This window comes from Mesoplodon mirus, assembly GCF_964341445.2.
Source record: "Mesoplodon mirus genome assembly, chromosome: 7".
NCBI classification, from domain to species: domain Eukaryota; kingdom Metazoa; phylum Chordata; class Mammalia; order Artiodactyla; family Ziphiidae; genus Mesoplodon; species Mesoplodon mirus.
The window spans coordinates 61489902-61508269 of record NC_138983.1 but is presented as its reverse complement, the minus strand read 5'-3'; the positions used below and the strand labels follow the sequence as shown (position 1 = coordinate 61508269).

Sequence of the window (18368 nt, the reverse complement as noted above, 5' to 3'; positions counted from 1 at the left end):
AAGCACTGGTGGAAGCTGACTCTTGGGATTGCAGGACTAGCTTCATTTCTAGGGAGTGTTCAGGGGAGACTCCCAAAAGAGTGCCAGAGCCTCTAGTAGGGCGCGAGAGAGAGAGAGGCGGGGAGAGGGATGCAGTCCAAACATTCAGACCTTGGCAGCTGGTCTGTAGGGAAGTGGAGGAAGAGAGAGGCACGGGGATGGAAGGCCCAGGGCCCTGGTCCTGCACTGGGGTGGGGAGGGCCAGTTATACACAGTGCCTTTCCCACAACATCATTTTACCATTGCATTGTAGCAAACCACCCTAAGACTTAGTGGGCTAGAACAATCTATGATTTCTCGTGTTCCTGTGCGTTCACTGGGAAGTTCCTCTACTGGCTTCCCCTGGGCTCACTCATGTAACTGGTTCAGTTGGGTCCAAGATGACCTCACCATGTGTCAGGCCCATGTGGTGGCTGGCTGTCGGCTGAGGGACCTCAGTGATGCTGCGCATGGCCTCTCCTCCTCTGAAACACTAGACTGGCTTTCTTACGTGACAGTCTCAGGGCAGCGTTCCAAGCGCGTGAAGCGGAAACTGCAAGGCTTCTTGAGACCTCAAGTTTGGAACTGAGACAACTTATTTTCCACCATATTCTATTCATCAAAGCAAATCACAAGGTCAGCCTAGATTCAAGGGGCAGAAGAATAGACTCAACCTTTTGATAGCATGAGCTGCAGAGAATTTATGGCCATATTTAATTTACTCCTTTCCTCTCGCACCCCAAATGTTTAGAATCCAAGGACAGAGGTAAACTGTTTTAAAAAGTTTGCCAAGTGATTATTCTGATTAGGCAGCTCCTTGTTAATATTAGTAATTATTAAGCTAAGATTGAGTACTAGTGTGAGCCGCTGAGCGCAACACTTGATGCGTATTGTCTCTATTCCTTACAACAGACCTCTGAGACGTGTCCTTTTATAGATATGTGTCCATTTTACAGATAAGGAAACTGAGGCTTAGAGAAAGTTATTTGCTCAAAGTCATGTAACTTGTTAGTGGCTGTGCTGGAACTTAAACCCAGCAACTGTGATGTTCTTACCCTCTACTGAGAACAACTGGCCTAGATAACCTGGTGCAAAACTTACTACTAATAATTAACAGTAATAATGAGTTACAATGTATGACATCGTTTCATATCCATAGTCACATGTGCCCGTTACGACAACCCTGTGATACAGTTGGAACAATTCTGAGGAATTGAAACTGGCAGCTCAAAGGGAGTGTGTGGTTGTCCCCATGGTCACATTCCTGATAACAGGTAGAATCAGAAACATGTAGAGAGATGCAGTGAGTTCTATCCTCAGGTGAGCATCCGGAGCCCCATGAGGGCAGGGCCTTATCTATGATCGTGTAGTGAGTGAACATTGCCTTCTCTGTGATGAACCGGCAGATGCCTGGGCTCCAGGTCAGCATAGGCAGGCCCCCTTTTCACCCCGAGTTGCTGGAGCACATTGGGCCTGGCCTGTGTGGGGTGGCTGGGTGAAGAGCGCTTGCAGCTCTGGGCCTCAGATCAGCAAAGATCCAAAGACCAGGACCTTTAAAGGAAAGGACCAGTCTCTTCTCTGTTTTATCCTTCACCAGAGGAGAAAAACTAAACCTCAGTTAAAGCAGACTAGGCACTGAGAGAATGTCTTAACTTGTGGGAATTTCTCCATGTTTGAACTACTGAGGGAAGTTACACAATCATCCTTTCTGAAATCATCGGAAGCATGCTGGAATCAAACAGACCAGAGGTTCTCACTCTTTTTCTGTCCCCGTATGGGAGCCACCCCCCGCCCCTCCACCCTCCCATAGGTGGCTTCATGGACTGGTGAATTCTCACCTTGAGGGTTAAAGAGATACATCGCTAGGGGGGCATTTATCAAAATGTCTGGAGAAATGAGGCATATGTAGTTTGAAAAGACTTCCTAAAAGATTCTGCCTCTCATTAGGTATTGGCCATCACCGACTAGAATTCAAGCTTCATGAGGACATGAATTTTTGTCTCTTGTTTATTCTTGTATCTAGCATGTAGAACGGCCTGGCACATAGTAGGTGCTCACTAAGTATTTATTAAATGAATAAACACATGATAAGGTCATCCTCTATAAAAGGCATCTTCTCCCGCCTCCAACTGAGAATAACTGAAACGTAGAGTCCTTTGTGTAGCCCAGACACTTGTTGGCTTACAGGGCTGGACTGATGACCTTTTGCACCCATGGTTCTGTGAAAAAAGTGAGGGGCCTGGGCCTTTCTCGATGGTGAGTAGGTTGGGCTCTCCCCAGGCTCAGGCTTGGCCTGTTGCCCTACCACTGCCTACCCTAGGGAGTACCGAGGCTTACTCTTTTCACACCTCCCCGGCGAGCAGAGTGTCTTTGGTCATCGGCTTGGCTGGGCACCGAATCTCTCATCTGTGCCCATGTACACGTGGGAGGGCTCTTGTTTGACTTGCCCTTTTAAAAACAACTTAAGCATGTTGAGGTTTCCTGTTGATCGGGGGCAGCCAGAGGCTATGACCCAACAGGGAATTGCTGGCCAATCCCTGACTCACCCGAGCCGCAGTTTTCTGTGTGTGATGGAGCAGTGAGTGCAGCCTGGCTCAGGGGCAGCTGGCTGCATTCCGCGGATGGCGTGGTGCTCTGGAGCCTGCGAGGCTGGACCGCTTGGCTTTGAGGGCCACAGCATTAGGGTCAGGTAGGCCTTGGTAGCATGCAGTGTTGGCAAAGCCCTGCTGTCTTTGAACTAAAACGGTTTGGGAAAAATTCTGAAAGTTGACGGTGATGACCCTAGTAGACAACTAGAAAAGTGGGCTGAAGAGGAAGTATGCCCATGGTTCTCTTCAGTAAGCTCACCTTTACCTTTTCTTGTCTTATTTGTTCATCATTTACTGAGCACCTTCTAGACACTGAGTATGTGTCCCTCTACCTGGAAGAAGAAATTACAAACGCTACATTGGAGACAGGGCTGTGCTCAGTGCTGCAGGGATTTCTGCTGACCTATGTCTGGGGGGCTGGGCAGTTCACAAAGATGGCAGAGACCACTGCTTCCTCTTTAGAGCAGCAATATAGTGTAGTCCTGGCTTCACCACGTACCAGCTAGAGACCTTGAATGAGATATTTAATCTTTGTATGCCTCAGTGTTTTTCACTTGCAAAATGAAGATAATAATAAAGTATAATAATATGACAGAGTTTTTGTGAAGATTCAGTGAGTAAATATAGGTAAAAACATTGATTTAGAACTGTTTCCGATAGTTGCTAAGACCAGGGTGTTGATCTGGAGCTGGGGAATGGCTGATGCTTATTTGATGTGATGCCACTGCTAGAGGCTAGAGCTGCGAAGGAGCTGGTCTCCCCGCCCCGTTAGCCTCCTCATTGAGAGCGTGGAAAGGATTCTTTCTTGAAGGGCCGTGCTGATCCTTTTGAGACCTTCAGGAATCTGAGTTCTGATCAAGACCCAAGCTGAGGTGTGGTATCTTGCGTCTAGTAGCAGAAGCCTCGGGGGAGATGGGGCTTGTCAAGGAGATACATCAAAGGGCTTGAGTGCATATTTAGGGCCACTTTGGGAAGTGGCATGCTGGAGATGCTTTGTAACAGTTCATGAGAGTTGATCATTAGTGTTTCTTCCCAAGTCCACATCCAATGAGGTCACATTGCTGGTTTGAAATCAGCCATAGTAGGAATATTTATACAGTGGAAGTTGGCAGATGCTACGTATCTATGCTTTCTCGCCCAAGGAGCCGATTGTTAAACATTTAGCAGCACACCACTGATCTTACTGTTCTCTGATTGGCAGATGTGGACTTTGGGGATGCCCTGGCCTGTCACAGAACTGGCTTCTGTTGCAGACAGTACTCAGGGTCTCTAGGGATGAATTGGGCAGAGAGGACCATTGAGTTTAGCCTGCTGTGTATAATAAGGAGCTGTTTCTTTCCTTGAGGACCCTTGGAAGGTCCGTTACTTGCATACAGTACTTTGAGCTTGCGAGTCCTATAGGAAAGGGATGCTGAGCTCTTTAACAATGAAACAGTGTTGTCAGGCCACTCACTGACATTTTCTCTTCTTCTTCTTTTTTTTTTTTTTTCCTCTTAGGTCTCAGTCAGTCTCTCCACCTCCAGTTCTCTCCCCACCGAGGAGTCCCATCTACCCGCTCAGTGACAGTGAAACGTCAGCCTCCAGGTACCCAAGCCGCTGCAGTTCCCGGCTGCTCCTCAAGGACTGGCATCCCCGTGATCCTTCACCCCAAAATCCTCAAGCCCCCTCTCCAGACACTTCACCACCCATCTGTCCCCTCAAGGCCACCAGCTTCGGTTATTTGGACAGAAGCCCTTCAGTGTGCAAGAGAGAGGACCAGAAGGAGAATGTCCAGGGGGCAGCCCAGGATGTAGAGGGAGTAGCTGCTTGCCTCCCCCTCGCCCAGAGCACTCCGTCCCTGGGGTCAGCGGCGGGCCCACGGAGCATCTTTCTGAACCGCACCGGCCCCCGTGCCCACAGCCTGGGCATCCGGGAGAAGATTTCAGCATGGGAGGGTCGCCGAGAGGCTTCGCCCAGGATGAGCGTTTGTGGAGAGAAGCGGGAGGGCTCTGGGGGCGAGTGGGTGGCCAGTGAGGGCTGCCCCAGTGTGGGCTGTCCCAGTGTGGTGCCGTCCCCCTGCAGCTCAGAAAAGACCTTCGACTTCAAGGGCCTCCGGAGGATGAGCAGGACCTTCTCCGAGTGTTCCTACCCTGAGACCGAGGAGGAGGGAGAGGCACTCCCTGTCCGGGACTCTTTCTACCGTCTGGAGAAACGGCCAGGCCGGAGTGAGCCCAGTGCCTTCCTCAGGGGGCACGGCAGCAGGAAGGAGAGCTCAGCAGTGCTGAGTCGGATCCAGAAAATTGAACAGGCCCTGAAGGCTCAGCCGGGTGGGGGGCTTCCCCAGCTCCCCAGCAGCTGCTACAGTGTAGACCGAGGGAGAAGGAAGACTGAGACCTTGGGCACCTTGGAGGACCCGACAGGGAGCGCGAGTGTGAGCGCTGGCAGCCGGGCAGGAGGAGTGGCTGGAGTTGGGGGGGAGGCGGGCTCACCCCCGGAGAGGGAAGGTAGTGGCTCCACTAAGCCGGGGACCCCTGGAAACAGCCCGACCTCCCAACTGCTGCCATCGAAGAGCTCCCCTGATCCCGCTGTGAACCCTGTCCCCAAACCCAAGCGCACCTTTGAATATGAGGCTGACAAGAACCCCAAGAGTAAGCCAAGCAATGGTCTACCTCCTTCACCCACACCTGCTGCTCCACCCCCCCTGCCCTCCACCCCAGCCCCACCAGTCACCCGGAGACCCAAGAAGGACATGCGTGGTCACCGCAAGTCCCAGAGCAGGTAACGAATGCCCCTCCAGTGACGTAGAGCTGGGCACAGTGGCCTTCTTGTCAGTAGAGGATGCAGAAGCAGACTGTAGTTGTGGGTCACAGTCAGTAGTTGTGGGTCACAGTCAGTAGTGCTTTATAAGTTCTGGAGCACCAAATAGTGTTAGGTGAAGCATGAGCTAGGTGAGAAAGATTGACTGTTCTTCTGCTCCTGCAGGGTAAGGATACTTAAACGTGAGTGGGAGGGTGAAAGCGCTTCTTCCAAGTGCTGTGTACTGAACATGCTGGCTGGCTTTGGCCTTTGGAGTAGAGCCCTGTTGGAACTTCCTCTGTGGGAGGGGTAGGACCACCTTACTTTTAGATAGAATTGGCAGTCCCTTGAGGACTAGTAAGATCTTAGCCTCGTAACTACCTGAAATGCCAGCTAGAGATTTATTTCTTTGACTGAAGCATTATCTAAATATTACATGTTACCATTAACACAGAAGTGTTGACACATTTACCATGATTTCCTCTTTCCTGAGGGCTGCCTGGCCATACAGGAACCCTGGGCTTATATGAAGAGGGGATCTTTGGATCCTGAAAGGGGAGACTGATGGAAAAAGGAGAGAAGGAACATTTCATCTGCTTCTTGGCCATGTCCAAGAAGGACCTGGTCACATTGGTTTCCTGGTCAGTCTCAGCATTCCTGACACTGGAGTACCTGGGCCATCTCCACAATTATAGTGACTTGGGAGCTGGAGCAGCTGGAGTTGGTGCGAGATGACAGGCATCTTGTTCTCTGAATTGGAGTAGGCTGGGAGCCAGCTTCCTTTGGAAGGCCTGTCCCCCTACCCCTCACTGCCTTCCTCTTCTAACCCAGAGTCAGGTGGGCATTCGGGTTTGTTTGGCTTCTGGGGATTCTTCAATCTGACCCCATAGTTCAGGCTTCCATCCAGCATATCCCATCTCATGTAGAAACTTTCCTGCCATGTGCAGAGAGGAAGACATCACAAAGGTTCAGACTCATGAGCCAGAAGAGCCCTTGGCTAAAGGTAATCCCATGTTCTGGCCCACCTCAGCATGCTCACGGACTCTTTATGTCAACCCTGCCAAGCGTGTTTGCTTTGTCTTTAGTCATCCGTTTCTAGAAATACCTGTCTAGAGCCTGCTGTGCACCAAGCCTCTGTGCTGGTCAAGGGGACACAGGGGCACATAAGATGTGGCTGTTCCATTCAAGGAGTTGGTGATCTGGTGCAGGAGATAGATGTATAAATAAATCATAGAAGCTGTGCTGCGTGCCCTGATCCACGTCTGGGTGGGATGCTGCAGAAACCCAGAGGAAGAGGCATCTGAGTGGGGAGTAGGGGAAGCCTCTTCAGAGAGGGAGTTGCTGAGCTCAATTTATTTATTTATTTATCTATTTATTTTTGGCTGCATTGGGTCTTTGTTGCTGCGCACAGGCTTTCTCTAGTTGCGGAGAGCGGGGCTACTCTTCGTTGCGGTGTGCGGGCTTCTCATCGCGGTGGCTTCTCTTGTTGCGGAGCACAGGCTCTAGGCACACAGGCTTCAGTAGTTGTGGCACGTGGGCTCAGTAGTTGTGGCGCACGGGCTTAGTTGCTCCGCGGCATGTGGGATCTTCCCAGACCAAGGCTCGAAGGCGTGTTCCCTGCACTGGCAGGCGGATTCTCAACCACTGCGCCACCAGGGAAGCCCGCTGAGCTAAATTTAGAAGAGCAAGAAGCAGTTAGCTAGGTGAAAAAAGGGGATGGGAGGAGGTTACATCAACCTGAAGGTTCTACACATACACACACATTACATTTATAATAAATACACACACATATACCATATATGGTGGAGTCACTTCCAGTAAGAATTAACAGCAAATTTAAATCTGTGCTCTTGGAAAAAAAAAAAGAAAAACAGTTCAGTAAGCACAGGCTGTTTTATTTGCCTTTCCACACAGTGAGCATATTCCCCTGAGGAGCATGGAATAGTAAGTTTGTTGTGCCAGGTACGATTCTTGTATTTTATATACTTTTTTATTTAAGAAAAAAATACAAGCCATATATTTCTGCTATTCAACCAAAGAGAAAGAAATCTGTTTTTAACTGACTATATCAGTTATAATGAAAGACAGTGTATTGGTCCTCGACATGGAACCTTCCTGAGGGATTTTCGAGGATAATTTGGCTGAACGTGATTTGTGTCATTTGCTGATTTGAGAACTGCCTGCATGAGATGTTGACTCCACTGTATACATCAGTGAAAGCTTGCTCTCAGACCAGTAGTGGTCTGCGGGCCAGTGTTCAGGAATCACTGTGCTCAGCCATTGGGTATTTAGCTGGTTGAGAAGTCTGGGCCAGTGACAGAGAGATCTGGGAGTCATCGTAGTAGAAATGGTAGATATGGTGATGGTCATCAATATTGGGGCCCCAGAAAGTGCAGAGTGAGAAAGAGAGTCCTGAAGACAGGACTCTGAGACCGTGGCATTGAAAAGGGAAGCAGAAAAGGGGATCGAGTCACAGGAGCTTGAGACGCAGTTGAAAACCAGGAGGGACCGTGTCACAGAGAGGAGGGAGGAGAGGACCAACATGAGGTGTTTGGCTGTGTCGAGGGCTGCACGGTAGCTGGGCAAGCTGAGAATAAGATGTGGCCTTTAGGACACTTTTAGTCCTTGACTTGCACCCCAGGGCCCTTGCGGTGTTGTTCATTAAACGAGAGAGAAAGGACTGCATCAGCTGAAAGGTCTAATGGTTCCCAAAGATGAGGGAGGTGTTAATGGGTGAGAGAAGGGGTTCAGTCAGTGCACTTCCTTCTCTCCCTCCCTGGGAGGGACCTGCCTTGGAGAGGGAGAGGATGCAGCTGGGACCAAGCCTTAGATGTTGAAGGGAAGAACCTCCCTGATGAAGGGGAGGAGTAGAGGGTACTGTGGGCTCAGGGTGTCTGAGAAGCTAACCAGCTGTGGTTTTGAAATTCTGCAGTAGAAGGGAAGGTTATCTGGGGGATGGAAAGGAGCAGGTGACGAGCTGAAGGGAAGCTGGGTCATGGAAGTAGCTGCTGGCTGCAACTGCTCCCTCCTAGTTCTACCTCAGAAGTGGTGTGATTTGTTTTGAGGGCTCAGCGCCTTCTTGTTTTCAACAAACCACCCACCACCAGCTGCTTCCCCAACCTCCAAACAGCCGCGAGCATCACCCATCCAACGTTGAACCCTTACTGCCTACTCAGTGCTGGAGACCTTGCTCGGATACAGGCATGATGCGAGACTCTTAAGAGCAGGTGAGGCACTCAGTTTCTCTGGGGATGGCAGATACTTCTCAAAAATGATGTTCTCCGGGGCTTGGAGGCCCAAGTCAAAAGCTCGGACCCTGGAGTCAGACATCCTGGGTGAGTCTTCCCTCTATCAGTTCATCTCCCTGAGCCTCCAGCTAATCCGTCTTAAAGTGGCACGATACCTAGTAGCAGCATTGTGAAGATTAATGGGCTAACATGTGTAGAGCGTATGACACAGCATCTGACACATAACATCCCTTTCAGCTGCGGTAGTTGTTATTGGTATTATCTGCAGGCACCGGGACTGGGGCCTTTCAGACCATCTATCTCTTCATTCGGTTGGCAAGTTTGGATCCATCTTGATGCTTTGCTCAGTAGCTGGTTTTGTGAGGAGGACCACTGGTCTTTGCTCTTGCCCTTGGCCATTCCCCACCAGGGCAGCAGGAGTCGGGTTCCGCCGGAATGACTCAAACTCTTTGTTATCCACAGAAAATCCTTTGAGTTTGAGGATGCATCCAGTCTCCAGTCCCTGTACCCCTCTTCTCCCACTGAGAATGGTACTGAGCGCCAACCCACGTTTGGATCCGAAAGCACTTTCGAAGAGAATGCCTATGAAGATATTGTGGGTAAGCAGGGGTGGAGTGGGGGCTGGCTCGTCTGTGATGCCGCAGAAGAATGGCTGCAGGAGGGGCACTTCCAGGTTCCACTTCATTCGCTGTGGGCACACCTGGCCCAGCTTCTGGAACGTCTCCAGGAAACGGGCATCAGAGAAAGCAGCTTAAAAGACTGAGCAGCTAAGAGATTAAAGCCTGGCCTTGAATGAATTGGAACCCAAAGGGCTTCTGGGACCACAAGAAGGGGGAAACCACATCATCCCTTCCTTTTATTTTCGAAAGGCTTTGGAGTCCAACAGGTGCCCTTTCTTAGCTGTGTATCCTTAGGCAAATCACTTAACTGTTTTGAAACCTTTTCTCTTATGAAATGGTGATGATGATATTTTGATGGTAACCACCACAATAATAACAGTACTAACACTTCACAGGATGATGTTAGGACTGAACGAGATAAAATATATATCAAAGCACCTAGCACAACGCCTGGTCCTTAATGTGTATCTCTCCTACTCTTCCCTTAAAGTAACTGGTGGCAAGAACTGTGAGAGTATCTGAGATTTCACTCTGCTTGCAAGCTAACAAGTCTAGCCTGCCCCAGTTCACAGATGCTGGCAGAAGACACAGATGCTTGGATCCCAGACAAAGGACTTTGTTACTCATGGCACAGCAGGCCACATGAGCTTGATGTTCACATGGGTTCCCCTTGCTCCCCAGTCCCATGCAGCAGTGGGGAGGAGGTCCAGGTAGAGGCTGCACGCGTGGTGGGTCTGCACCCCAGCTGAGGAACCTCAAGCTTAGGAAACCCCAAGCTTTTCAAGGGGCTGCTAGCAAACCTTTGCCCCATAAGGAGACCTTATCCTTTTTATTCTGGTCAGCAAACAAATCTGCCTCTGCCCTGCAGGGAGACACTGTCTTCCAAGGCTGTTTGCTCTATAAACATCTTTGAAAAGATAGTCTGGAACTGTTAATTCCTCTTGCTCAGAAGGTCAGAAATGTAGGACACCGTGGAGAATGGCCCTCCAACAACTGGGAGGATGTTGTGTTGGCAAACTTGTGTTTGAGCAACAGCAAAAAGCCAGTTGTCTAGGCTGGGTTGGGTTTATTTTTGGCTTTTATTTTAATTCTGGCCTCATTCTCTTCGGTGGGGGCTTTAGTTTTGTTCAAGTAAAGCATGTGTCTCAGCGTAGGTTTCTGAAGAGAAAGGAAGGTCAAGTGCCCTTGTCCTTGACCGCTCCCGCCCTCATCTCTGTCTCTGTGTTAGCTCTGCCTTAGGCCGGGGTGGGGGTTGAAGAACATAGTCTTGTGAGTGAACATGATACAGAAAGGAGTGGCCCTAGTGGAGAACCCTCCAGATAAGACTGTGGGATCTTCGGAAGAGAGGGTCCTCTTTTCCCTCATTTGATTGGAGCCGTCAGTTTCCCAGTTTTCTCTGTACAACTTGCTGGGCCAGGATTTCTGGGAAGCCAGCAGCAGTGCTCAGGTCCACACAGGCACTGCTTTCCCAGGGTGGGAGTGTATAGTATGTAGCTGTCCAAAATTCGGTCATGTCAGAAGGACTGTGGGAACGAGATTCCCCAGAACAGCAAACGGGTTTGGGGAGGGAGGCCTCTTTCTTTACTACTGGGAAAAAGCTTTGTATGCACGGTCGCCCAGACCTGTGGGGATCGGGGGCACAGCCCCATGTGCCTCCCAGCCCTGAGCAGGGTACAGGTCTGTTTCCTCTAGTTTGAGAGGAATTGTCATGTGTCATTGCTGCCCAGGGCCCTTGGGAGCACCCGGTGTGGCTGCCGCAGGGGACAGGGCCGACTCCAGTTTTCAGCTGCCCCCCTGCTCAGGATCCAGGCACTGCCAACGCTGGGGCCTCGCTGCCCTCTCTTCTCTGAGGAGGCTTTGCAGCCTTTCTATGCTGCCCAGGGATCTCATGTGGGGGAATGTTCTTGCATCAGCTGAGCTGGAGTAGAGAAAGGGCTGCTTCAACCATTTCTCCCTGTCCAGAGTTCCATGACCGCAGGGCTCTGTTCAGGGCTGTTTGGGGACGGTGCGTGGTGTGTGTGGGGTGCGGCGGGCGGTGAGAATTTTGGAGGCACCGTTCTGGGCAACAGAACCGTTCTGTGGGCGTCCTAAGGTCAGGTTAGAAGAGGAAGGGGGAGGCAAGTGTGTCTGAGCCTCAGCCTCCTCACTCAGTGGAGGGGACTTGCGGCCACTGTGAGATGTTGCTCAAGGAGGCAAGAAAATAGAGGAGCAGCTTGGATGCTTCTTAGCCGGACGAGCCGGAAGCTAGGGGTGAGGGCTGGTGTGAGGTGAGGTTGGGACTGGGGCATGTTCCTTAGCGGCTCCGCTAGCTTCTGGGTCTTTGGAGCGTTGTGTAGAGAGTGGGGGAAGAGGAATGGGGAGGAGGGAGGAGGGAGGCACCTGGGTGTTTTGCGTGCCCTTGTGGTGTGAAGGTAGGGTGGGTTTCAGCGTCTCTGGTTGTTCAGTGCCCTGGGCACGTTTTCCTCCTTCAGTATCCCCATAGCAGCCCCGCCTGAACTTCTCGACCTGACCAGGGAGGCTAGAGGGAAATACAAGGGAGAATATCTCTGTTTCTCTCAGATTCTGGTTGACTTACCCTTTCTCCTTCCCTGGCGACAGGCCCAAGAATTTGGACCCACGCCCGTAAAGGCTTTGGTGGGGGGCCCTTGTTGCTGAACTATGAATGTCACTTTCACTTTTGCCTCCGATTGACCAGTGCCTGACTTCCTGGGAGCCTTCTCTGTCCTCTTGGCCCAGCCTGTGCTCTGCGAGGCTGAGGTGTTCGGGTTTGGACTATCCACCTCTTTCTTGTGCTGCCTCCCTTGCCCAGGGCCAGACGGAGCTTTGTTAGGGGGTGTGATAATCGGGCTGTGGCAGGAGGTGGGCACGGGCCAGAGCTCCCGTGCTGAGTCTTTGTCTCGGGGACCAGCCCATTGGTCTGGAGTTCCGTGTCTGTAAGAGGCTGAGGGCCAGCTGGCCCAGAGACTAACGCGTCTTCTCCGTGAGCCCTGGACCTGAACGAGGGGCCCTGGGGATTGTGCTAGCCTCCTGCCCATACCAGGCATGACACGTTGGGAACTGGGGTGAGATACTCCAAAACAGGCTGAGGTTATCTTGTTGATTTGCAACAGAGTGGTTCAGAAATAAAGTTACTGCCATGTTGCTTCGTGGGGCTGGTTAATTCTCGCCTGTCCAATTTGACATCTGCCTCTGGAAGACGCTGCTATCCTACAAAGCCTTATAATCGTTTGCGTTCTGAGCCTGACAGTTAAAAATGCACCCAAGGAAGCAGCTTATTAGAGAGTTATGTGGAGTGGCCTCGGCGCCTGACCAAGGAGCCTGGGCTGCATTCCTGCAGAGATTCCCACTCCCATCAGCTAGCTGGGGCTGAGGGAGAGTTTCCAGGAACTTGAGCGGGGTGGGAGCTGGGGACAGAGCCAGTCAGCCTTACTGCAAAGCTTTTTGAGCCTCTGCTCTTTCTGCCTTCTTCTCTCATTTGTCCCAAGGCTGGGAAACAGAGACATCTAACAGCATAGAGGCTGCCGCCCAGAGGTGCAGTCCAGGGAACGGTGCCCGGGCAGTTGGTAAATGTTGTCCAACCTCGGAGGGTGGTAACAACTGGCCCCTTAGAGCTCCCCATCTGATGGGCTATGTATTGTCGGGGGAGTTGGGCCCCTAATCTGGCCCTGTCTCCACTGTACGAGGGAGGGGAAGAGGCTGAGACCCAGGAGAAACAGCTGGTTGGAAGCAGGAGAGGGCTGGGGAGGGAAGCTGCAGACCCATGGCCCTAGCCATGGGTGTGGTCTGGGAAGCTTAAGATTCCGTTTGGGGAAATTCTCAGTGCTTGTGCACAGACACACCCCTTCTCTAACTGGTTCTTCCAGTTGTGCGTTTGTTGGGGGGTGGGGTGCTTGGCACCTGTGGTTAGTGACCAAAGGAGACGTGGAGAGGAGTGGGGGCAGGGCTAGGTGGGACTGGGTTCTTCCTTCCAGAGGATCCATATGATAAGTCTGGGCTCTGACCAGCGCCTTTAAAAGAGTGCAAAGCAGAAATTCTTGGCTATGCCCCTGTCCCTTGTCTCATCAGCAAAGCTGGGAAAGGTTGAGACCTCTGGCTTCCACAGCTGGGCTTGATGAGATGGAGCTGTTCAGGCCAGGCCTCGGGGGAGGAGGGCCTACCTCTTCTCTCTCTCCAAGGGCAGCGAGGAGCACCCTCGAGGAAGCTGCGTGGGCAAGAATGCAGGTGAAAGTCTTGAGGTCTGCCAGGCTTCCGGTCTCCCATCATGTCCCTGCCAAAGCTCCCCCAGGTGTCTCCCCTCGGCTCCAGCTTCTTCCGCCGCGCCGTGGCTCTGCTCCTCCAGAGAAGGTTCCGAGCCTGGCTCTCTAGCCCTCCTCCTCTCCCAGCTCTGAGCCATTGCTTTGGGGTTGATTTGCTCTCAGCAGATTCTGTTTAGTGGCTCTAGGCCTCGGGGACTGCTTGGTCTCTGCACATCCCCATCCCCTGGGCACCCTTACTCCCTGGACAGATGGCTGAGAGTGTCTCAGTGAGGCAGCTCCAGAAGGGTAGTCAGAACAGTCCAGGAAGCTGAGAGTAATAGGTGAACGGGGGCTGTGAAGGGCCCAAGCTAAGGCTGGGAGGCAGGGCTTGGGCCAGGGCCAGCCGTCATTTCCTGGAGAAATGATTAGTGGCCTGGTTATATCAGAGAGGATGTTAACCTTGCTGGAGAAGAAAGAGGCTGACGTTAGGGCTGGGCAGTCGGGAGGAGCAGGCGTTTAAGGCTTTCCTGAAATTTAGTTTCCAGAGGCAATACTGGGCTTGAGAACCTGGTGTTCCCAACTGTTTTCAGTTTCCAGGTTATCACTGATGTGCATCTATTACTTCCCTGGGCCTCAGTCTCCTACATCTATTTCTTGGAGCTTTGGATTTTTTTTTTTTAACTTAAAAAAAAAGATTCTTATTTATATTTTGGCTGTGTTGGGTGTTCGCTGCTGCGCACGGGCTTCCTCTAGTTGTGAAGAGCGGGGGCTACTCTTCGTTGTGATGCGCGGGCTTCTCATCGTGGTGGCTTCTCGTTGCGGAGCACAGGTTCTAGGAGTGCAGGCTTCAGTAGTTGTGGCGCGTGGGCTCCGTAGTTGTGGCTCGCGGGCTCTAGAGCGCAGGCTCAGTAGTTGTGACGCACGGGCTTAGTTGCTCCGTGGCGTGTGGGATCTTCCCGGACCAGGGATCGAACCCGGGTCCCCTGCATTGGCAGGTGGACTCCTAACCACTGCGCCACCAAGGAAGTCCGGAGCTTTGGATTTTATATTAATGTTCACAGCTTTGATTGTGGGGAAAGAAAGAAGGGAGAGAAGAGAAGGAGTGAAGGAGGGAGGAAAAGAGGGTTTGCCTTGGGACTCACGTCATGGCACTTAGAAGCTATTAGGAAGTTTAGAAACATCTAAAAGCCGTGGTTCTTAATGGGGTGGGTGGGGATGGGGGTACAGTTTTGTCCACCCATCCACTCATTCACCTTTCCTTTCCCCCTCCCTTCCTTCCATCGTCCATATGTCCACCCATCCACCCATCATCCATTTATCCACCCATCTGCTCAGGGGACATTTGACAGTGTCTGGAGACATTTTTTTGGTTGTTACAACTGAGGGGACGCTACTGTCATCTGTCTAGTGGATTGAGGCCAGGGTTGTTACTAAACATCCTACAGATGCACAGGATAGTCCACCACCACAAGAATTATCCAGCCCCAAGTGTCAGTGGTTTGGAGCAACTCTTCTAAAGGAGTTGAGACAGAGTCATCTTATAGGTTGGGGGATGACGATGGCTGGTCATCCAGCCCAAAGCAGTTTAGATTTGATGAGCCTGGAATAAATGTTCTTCCTGACCCCTTCTGCTCTGTCCTGCTTCACAGGATCAGGAAGACTGTGTCCTGGCTTTCTCCAGTTCTTGGTCCCCCAACCTCACTGATGTAGGATATATGTTGGAGAGGGACCAAGACATACAGAGTCTATCCTGATTCCTCCCTAAGTGCCCACAGTGGGGTAGGCTGGAGAAAACATGCAGGGGATGCCAGGTTTCATATTTGGCTTCTGGAGGCAGGGTTGCTGGGCCAGCTCTGCTTAGTCAGGGCTCTGGAATGGAGACAAGTCATTTTCATAGCATGACTGTGTTACAGGAAAACGTCTGTTCAGTTGCTGGGGACTCTGCTGGTGTTGGGAATCACTTAATTCCGTCCCAAATCCTTCCTTGACCCATCTTTGACTCATAAGTTTACAGAGATATGTATTGCTCCCATGGCAGTCTAATTAGCTGTGACCGAAATCCCCCCTGCACAGCCCCCCCATCCCTCCCCCTACACCTCTGTAAAGGCATTTCCTAAGTTCATGGTGGTTTTCCATGATAGTAATAAGTAGATACCACAACAGGGGGAGATCTTGGTTTTGGAAATGGAAAAATCTGAAAGAAGCATGTAGGGATTTGGTTTTTCTCCTGTGTCCTATCCTAGGAAAGCTTACACACCCAGTGGCCTCTGTGGCCAGTCTATGGCTCTTTCTTCTGTCTGCTCCCTGAGAAGTGAAGTCTGAACTCCTCTATGGTGGGAGGCACGGGCAGGCATCCCTGGGGCTCAGTGATCACCCAAGCTCAATCCCGCTGCCGATCGGAGAAGCTGGAGTGAGCCCTGTTAGCAGCTTCCTGTGTGCCACCTCCAGCAAAGCCTCATTCTGGCCACTAGTACCTGCGTCCCAAACAGTGGCCTTGATACCGAGGGGAGGCTAAGGAAAGACAAGACAAAGGGCAGTAGAGGGCAGTATTTCCTCACAGTCCCGTGGACCTTGTCACCACTGTGATTCTGCTGCACGACTGTGGTTCCAGGACTGACCCTGCTCATGATATTATTGTATTTTAGAAAAGTCCAGGTATGTGTTGGCAGGAAAGGGGCAGGAGGGCATGGCTTGTGGGAAGGGGCTGCTCTTCAAGGGCAGGGACTATGCTTTGGACTTTCTGTGATTTTCTCGTAGTGCCCTTACAGTGCCTACTGCCAGGGATTTTAGAATTGAGTCCTGAGAAGAGAAACAAGAACTCCCCACCAACTCCACCCCTGCAGCCCAAACTCCTTTCAAGCCTTTCACGTCTCCCATGTGTCTTAGCAGGAGAGTTTATTCCAAAAGGGGATTGATGACCATTGTCTTTTTGCTGAGGTCTGTGGTGGAGGAAGTGGAGTGACGCTGTAGTCAGAGCGGTTCATTGAACAAATAATACTGAGCGCTCACTACTTCGGTGGGCCAGGCAAAAGCCCTGTCCTGAGAGAGCTGTGGCACAGCGTACGGGCAGGAGGGAGGCCTGGTGAAGCCCGGCACCCTAGAGCTCGCAGATCCCCTCCATGCCCATCTCCAGAAGTGGTCCTCAGGGAGCAGTGGGTAAAGGGACAGCCGTGTGACCTCTGAAAGCCTTTCCCACCTTGAACTGTATATCTTTGGGGCTTTCTCAGCAAAGGGACTGGAGCCAAGGAGAGACGCCTGGTGTTGGCTTTGTCCTCTGGCTGGACACAGGCCTGGGTGGCTGAGCCAGTCTTGTGCAGTCCCTGAATTTACAAAGCAGAGGCCAGGCAAGGCTGAGCTGAACTGGAGGTGGGGGATTCAGCTTCTGGACTCAGAGCCAGGATCTGTTTGTAGCCTCCCCACTGCAGACGGGCAGCTGCATGACTCATGAGCTGAAGGACCAGGCAGAAGCCACTCTCTTTGGCTCACAGGAATTCTGCTTGTTTATTTGTGTGTGTGTGTGTGTGTGTGTGTGTTTCCTTCTTGCCTTCTCCCCCTTCTCTAACTTTTCCTCCTCTGCAGGAGATCTGCCCAAGGAGAATCCATATGAGGATGTGGACTTAAAGAGCCGAAGAGCAGGACGAAAATCCCAGCAACTGTCTGAAAACTCCTTGGACTCTTTGCACAGGATGTGGAGTCCTCAGGACAGGAAGTACAACAACCCACCCACTCAGGTAACAGCAGCCCTGACTTGGGCCTGTAGGGTCAGCACGAGGCGTTTGCCAGCTTCCACTCAGGCTTTTTGCCTCACTAGTGCTAGGCGAAGGTGACGTCAGGGAAGAGCTCTGCACTCAGGGACTTCTGCCGTGTCGATATGCTTGTGGCCAATTGAGGTGTGCTCTTAGGGGCACCCTGTCCCACCTTCTTCCCTTCACTGCTTGAGCTCTGAGCTGCAGAACTAAGGCAGGAGCCCCTGTAGTCTCCTGTCTAATCATTATTTCTCCTCCCCTTCCTGGAAACAGGAAGACAGGGCCCGGGTTGGAGTCTTGGTATTGTGCAGCTCTGGCAGAACTGATCTCAGCACTGGCATTTAGGGGCCAGGCGTAGGCCCAAGAACCTGATTTGGAGAACTAGACAGGTGTCTCCAGGACCTGGAACCGCTCCCACTGAATAAATGGTTGAATGGATGACTCTCCGAGGAATGGACTGATAGAGGCAGAGTGAGAAGAAAGGTGAAGAGTCGCAGGAAGCTCTTAGACTGTAGCTCATTCTGGCCTTGTCCATGGTGGACAGGAGGCAGGGGAATGGAGATCCTATCTTGGACCTACCCAAGCAACTCTAACTCTCCTAGATTCTTTTTTAAAAATAAATTTATTTATTTATTTATTTATTTATCTATCTATCTATCTATCTATCTATTTATTTATTTATGGATGGCTGTGTTGGGTCTTCGTTGCTGCACGCGGGCTTTCTCTAGTTGCGGTGACTGGGGGCTACTCTCGGTTGCAGTGCGCAGGCTTCTCATCGCGGTGGCTTCTCTTGTTGTGGAGCATGGGCTCTAGGCGCATGGGCTTCAGTAGTTGTGGCACGTGGGCTCAGTAGTTGTGGTGCACAGGCTTAGTTGCTCCGCGGCATGTGGGATCTTCCCGGACCAGGGCTCGAACCCATGTCCCCTGCATTGGCAGGTGGATTCTTAACCACTGCGCCACCAGGGAAGCCCCTCTCCTAGATATTTTATAACACTGGCTAGAGAATATAAAAATTCTTTCTTCTGGCTTTGGAATGATGTGACTTTTTATAAAAGATTTACCTTTCTAATGTGCTCTGTTCAAATAAGCTTCCATTGAATTTGTACTTCCGGACTGATTGGGTGGGAAGGGGAAGTTG

General features: G+C 51.4%; 1 protein-coding gene across 3 annotated transcripts in view; it reads left to right on the top strand.

The window, feature by feature from the left end:
• Nucleotides 1–18368, top strand: part of DENND2B (DENN domain containing 2B) — a 154204-nt gene that overhangs the window by 113819 nt on the left and 22017 nt on the right. For all 3 annotated transcript variants that reach the window (XM_082629244.1, XM_082629246.1, XM_082629245.1), the window contains 3 exons: nucleotides 4104–5363; nucleotides 9092–9228; nucleotides 17064–17215. In XM_082629244.1, coding sequence (XP_082485370.1) covers nucleotides 4104–5363; nucleotides 9092–9228; nucleotides 17064–17215 — 1549 coding nt within the window. The remainder of the gene's footprint in view (nucleotides 1–4103; nucleotides 5364–9091; nucleotides 9229–17063; nucleotides 17216–18368) is intronic.